Source organism: Calcarisporiella thermophila (assembly GCF_041956535.1).
Source record: "Calcarisporiella thermophila strain CBS 279.70 unplaced genomic scaffold VTP21scaffold_7, whole genome shotgun sequence".
Classification (NCBI taxonomy): domain Eukaryota; kingdom Fungi; phylum Calcarisporiellomycota; class Calcarisporiellomycetes; order Calcarisporiellales; family Calcarisporiellaceae; genus Calcarisporiella; species Calcarisporiella thermophila.
This window is the reverse complement of record NW_027192197.1, coordinates 1,245,241-1,249,440: the sequence shown is the minus strand read 5'-3', so window position 1 is coordinate 1,249,440 and position 4,200 is coordinate 1,245,241. Positions and strand designations below refer to the sequence as shown.

Below are 4,200 nucleotides of genomic sequence, written 5' to 3'. Positions count from 1 at the left end.
TAAGCCACCAATTTTTTGAAAAAAATTTTTCTAAGATACGTGACCTAAATTTTTGAAAAAAAATTCGAATCGGACATTTTTTCCCTATGAACCTGTGTAACAATTCTCCATTCTCGCCTGATCTTGTTTATCGCCTGATTTTATTTTGATTCCTTTAAATATTGACAACTACATGTTATTAAACCTGACCTTGTTTTTTACCTAGTTTTTGACCTGGTTCTTAACTCAGTTTTACCTTGTTTTACCTTGTTATTCTTATTATTTTATTATTATAAAAACCTTGTTCTCGTCTCATTACAGCTAGCCTCACAACATCGACAGACACATCCACATCGTATTCGTTCTTGAAGTGTTTCTTAACTGCAAGTGCATTTTTACACTGACCTGACGATAATAATGTCGCTATTTTTCTCTCCTGCCTCTCGCTCAGAATTCGGGGGCGACCACCAGGTGGCCTTTTGAAATCAGGCCAATGCCATCTTTCTCCTGCGATGACCCTTGCAACTGTCGAGTAATGGATGTCAAGCAGTTTTGCTATTTGACGACAAGGCCTTCCTTCATTGGAGTAAATAAAAACACTGTCGCGAGTCTTGTCGGAAATTGGCTTCATTGTAGTCACGTATATAAAATATACTTGTGGAGTTTTGTGTTCTTATTTTGACATATGCAGATGAGAAAATAATAAATAAAGAAGCAAGAACCGTGCAATGAGAAAAAAATGTAGTCATATATACCAAGTCCAAAAAACATATTGCAACACTTTTCCTATATTCATCCCCCCGGAGCTTAATTTTTTATTCTCTAATCATACATTGCAGGTATTCCTTAATATAGTGTAGATCGCAAATATTTTTACAATTATCTTCCGATCCATTCTTCTAGGGTAGTTATTGATTAATTAATTAGTATAGGAAATATGACATATCATTGCAACAGTTTTTCAGCAACCTGTATATATAAATTTTAAAACTTCAATCAAGTATTTAATGAAGTAGTAAACTTGAATTTTTTTAACACTTTTTCTGGAATTTTGGTTCTCTCCATTGCATCAGCTAGGTTTGTAAACGGTCGCTTCGATATAATTTGCTCTGCATACGTTGGCCCAATCCCCCTTATTCCAAGAAGATCCCGACGGTTTGCAGTATTTATATCTAATGGTCCTACGACTGCAAAATAATGTGCTCTCCCAGCAAAGGGCCCAAAATAATCAAGCCAGTTGGTTGCATCCACAATTCCAGAGCGATCTGGAAGTTCAAGATCATCAATTTGGGCAGTAGTATATAGCAGGAAAAAGTCTCTTTCTGACGCAGCTTTAGTTCGTTCGTTCAAATAATCTGTTTTTCTTAGCGTTGCCCTATTATATCTTTTATACTGATGAACCTCATTCAATCCTTGAAATTCAGCTTCGGTGTCTAACCCCAAAAACGAATCGCCGTATGGAGCTGATGTTCCATTAAGAATAATATGTTTGCAATCCCTTACATCAATTTTTATGGAGCATTCACACGGAACTTCCCACTGACCGGGCGGATGGTTGGCTGAACTTGTATTCTCCCAGCCGCTAGCACGCACTAGACTCAAACGGTGATTTATAAATTGTATATCGCCATTAATGCGTGCTCCCACATGAACTTTAGAAAAATCTACTAGTTGTCCCTCATTGAATACTCGTGACTTAAGTGAGCGAAAAGATGCAATGAAGTGTTCAAAATGCTGCCAAAATTGAGCGCCAGGTGGACAACTTGGTTCTCTTCTCGACCTGAGTTCTCCATAGGTGCAAAAATTCCAGTCTCGTAGCACTAGATCCGCGCTCGAGGGTTTGATTCGTGCCAATACCCAAATCCATATGTATGGTGCAGTGAGATACCCATCGTCAGCACCGGCTTCCACCTCATAACGAATCAATCCTGGTTGAGCTAATTCCTCTGGAAGTTTATTTGTACCAGGTACGCATTCATCAGCCTGCAAACGGCGACGAGTTAATATAGCTCGAACAACGGCATTGATATTTCTAACCGATATTTGAAGAGCTTCTTGGTAATAATTTCTGATCATATTAACTACTCTATACATCAAATCATCGATGTTAATTGCGGATATGTCGACCCCCTCCAATGCGCATTCAAGTGCTTCAAGCGCTCTTCCGTGGCCACCACAATCATCGACAAGAATTTTAATAATATGGTCGTTCATTTGAAATACTTGGTGTATAGTATCTCCATGGCGAATAATCGGTGGGGTTAGTGTAGCGACAGGTAGGTATACACGATGTCGGTGTGAAGTTCTTAAAAAACTATTGATTGGTCCAAGTATTGTAGCAGTACAGCATGGGATTGCAAACATACCATTGACACCAAGATCGGCAATTTTGGACATAGTCCTATAGAAAGTGGAATCTTCTTCAAGCCCTTCATCATATTTTGTCATTATTGCGTGTAGTGCGTCAACAGCCAGGATAACAGTAACTTGTCTCCAATTCATTCTCGTGTGGGTAGCAACTAATCGAATTACCTCTTCAGGAGCCGGTGCTTCATATGCAGTAAGAATTTCGGCTAACAATTTGTCTGGAAGAAGTTGCAAGAGCATACGTGTACCGATAGCGCGATAGGCAAGTTTTTCTTCTACTGGATCATAACTAGTGCCGTTTTCAAAGCTTACGTGGAATACCCAAGCATTTTCTATCCTTGTTCTCAGCTCCGATTCTTCTTCAGGTAAACACACTGCCAGTGTCTTGTGGAATTCGTTAGCATTTCGCGATTTTCCGGTGCCAGCTCCAGCGAGGAAGAGATAAAGCGGCATGGTAGTTTTATCGATACGACCAAGACAAAAATTTCGATAATGCTTTATAAGCTCATCTCGCAATATGCCATGTAAGCTTGGATCAGGTTGATACTCCCATTGTAATCCACTTGTATTGAGTAAATCTTTTGGTCGTACATATGGTAAACCTATTTAAAGGACAAAATAAGTAGCAAAAAGTTAACAGTAAAATTAATATTACTTATACCGTTTGGAAAAGCCTCATGAATTTTAAGTTTGGCAGGTTTCGGCTTGTCCACTAAGTTATAGAATATGGAGCTAATCAGAAATGAGCAGACAAAGCAATAAAAATAAAAAGAGCAGGATGTTGAAAACTTTTCAAATTTTATCCGAATTTCATACCCTGAGAAATATCAACAATAACATGGATATTTGTTTTCATTGGCTCTTCTGAAAAAGATTCCTGAATATCCTTCGCAGGCAATAATAGTAGCTTGTCCATTGTTGCAAACTTCTCAAAACAAGTTTCATATGCATCAATAGGGATGTTGACCTTCCAAAGCATGAGATCTGTAGCGTCAATTTCACGCAATCGATTCTCTTTCGCCTCTTTAATCTTCTCCTGAAGTTCTGAGATGGTTCTGGATTCATTGACTTCAACCGGAAAAGGCAATGATGTCATTTGGTCCCCAATGATCATACAATTTACTCTCATTTTTGTTAGACCCCAAAATCTTTGGGTCAATATAAAATGATTTAACCTATTTAAAATGGAAATGGATGACGTAGTCATTATTATATGAAATCAGCCAAAAATTCTCAAATAGAATGCGGACTACGTCAGCAGTCCAAGCTTCACGATGATAAGGCCGTTTTATTGGTCAAAAGGAGTTGCTTAATATTCTCTGGAAGTAACTATGATCAAGCTTGGAAACACCCATAATATGGGTGTTTCCAAGCTTGATCAGACATACCGCATTTAGATTTTGAAGAATTAGCGTTTCAGAACTTTCTGCAAGAGTATTAATATTTCCTTAAAAATACAATATATATTCAAGAATATTCTCGAAACCATTTTTACGCTTCTTTGCTCCACATCTTTGAATTCGTAAAAAATCATATATTAAATCTTACATCTTTTTATTATAATTATAACTCGCTTTTATATTCATCATGTCGGCTCTCTCCACATCTATTCCTCGTTTTATTTCCCAGATTAAGTCTCGTTTCTTACTGTCCTCTTCGCAGAAGAATAGTCAGATGAGTTTGGAGGACTTTTTGTAAGATTTCTCGAGTTCTGGAGGGATCGGAGTTCCAAAGATTCCAAATCAAGTAAGTCAAGAAGAAAAAGATTGATTAATTTATTCTTTACAAAAAATCAAGGACTATTTATGAACTTCAGAAAACATTCTTTACATAATACAAGTTGGCGTAAAATGG

At 37.5% G+C, this 4,200-nt stretch overlaps 1 protein-coding gene across 1 annotated transcript; it reads right to left on the bottom strand.

Annotated features, from left to right (window-relative positions):
- Positions 1-975: 975 nt before the first annotated feature.
- Positions 976-3,475, bottom strand: VTP21DRAFT_10805 (uncharacterized protein; the record flags this gene model as incomplete). Its single annotated transcript, XM_069390182.1, has 3 exons — positions 976-2,948; positions 3,008-3,058; positions 3,163-3,475. The coding sequence occupies 3 exons, from the start codon at positions 3,473-3,475 to the stop codon at positions 976-978; spliced, it is 2,337 nt and encodes a 778-aa protein (XP_069253428.1).
- Positions 3,476-4,200: the final 725 nt, after the last annotated feature.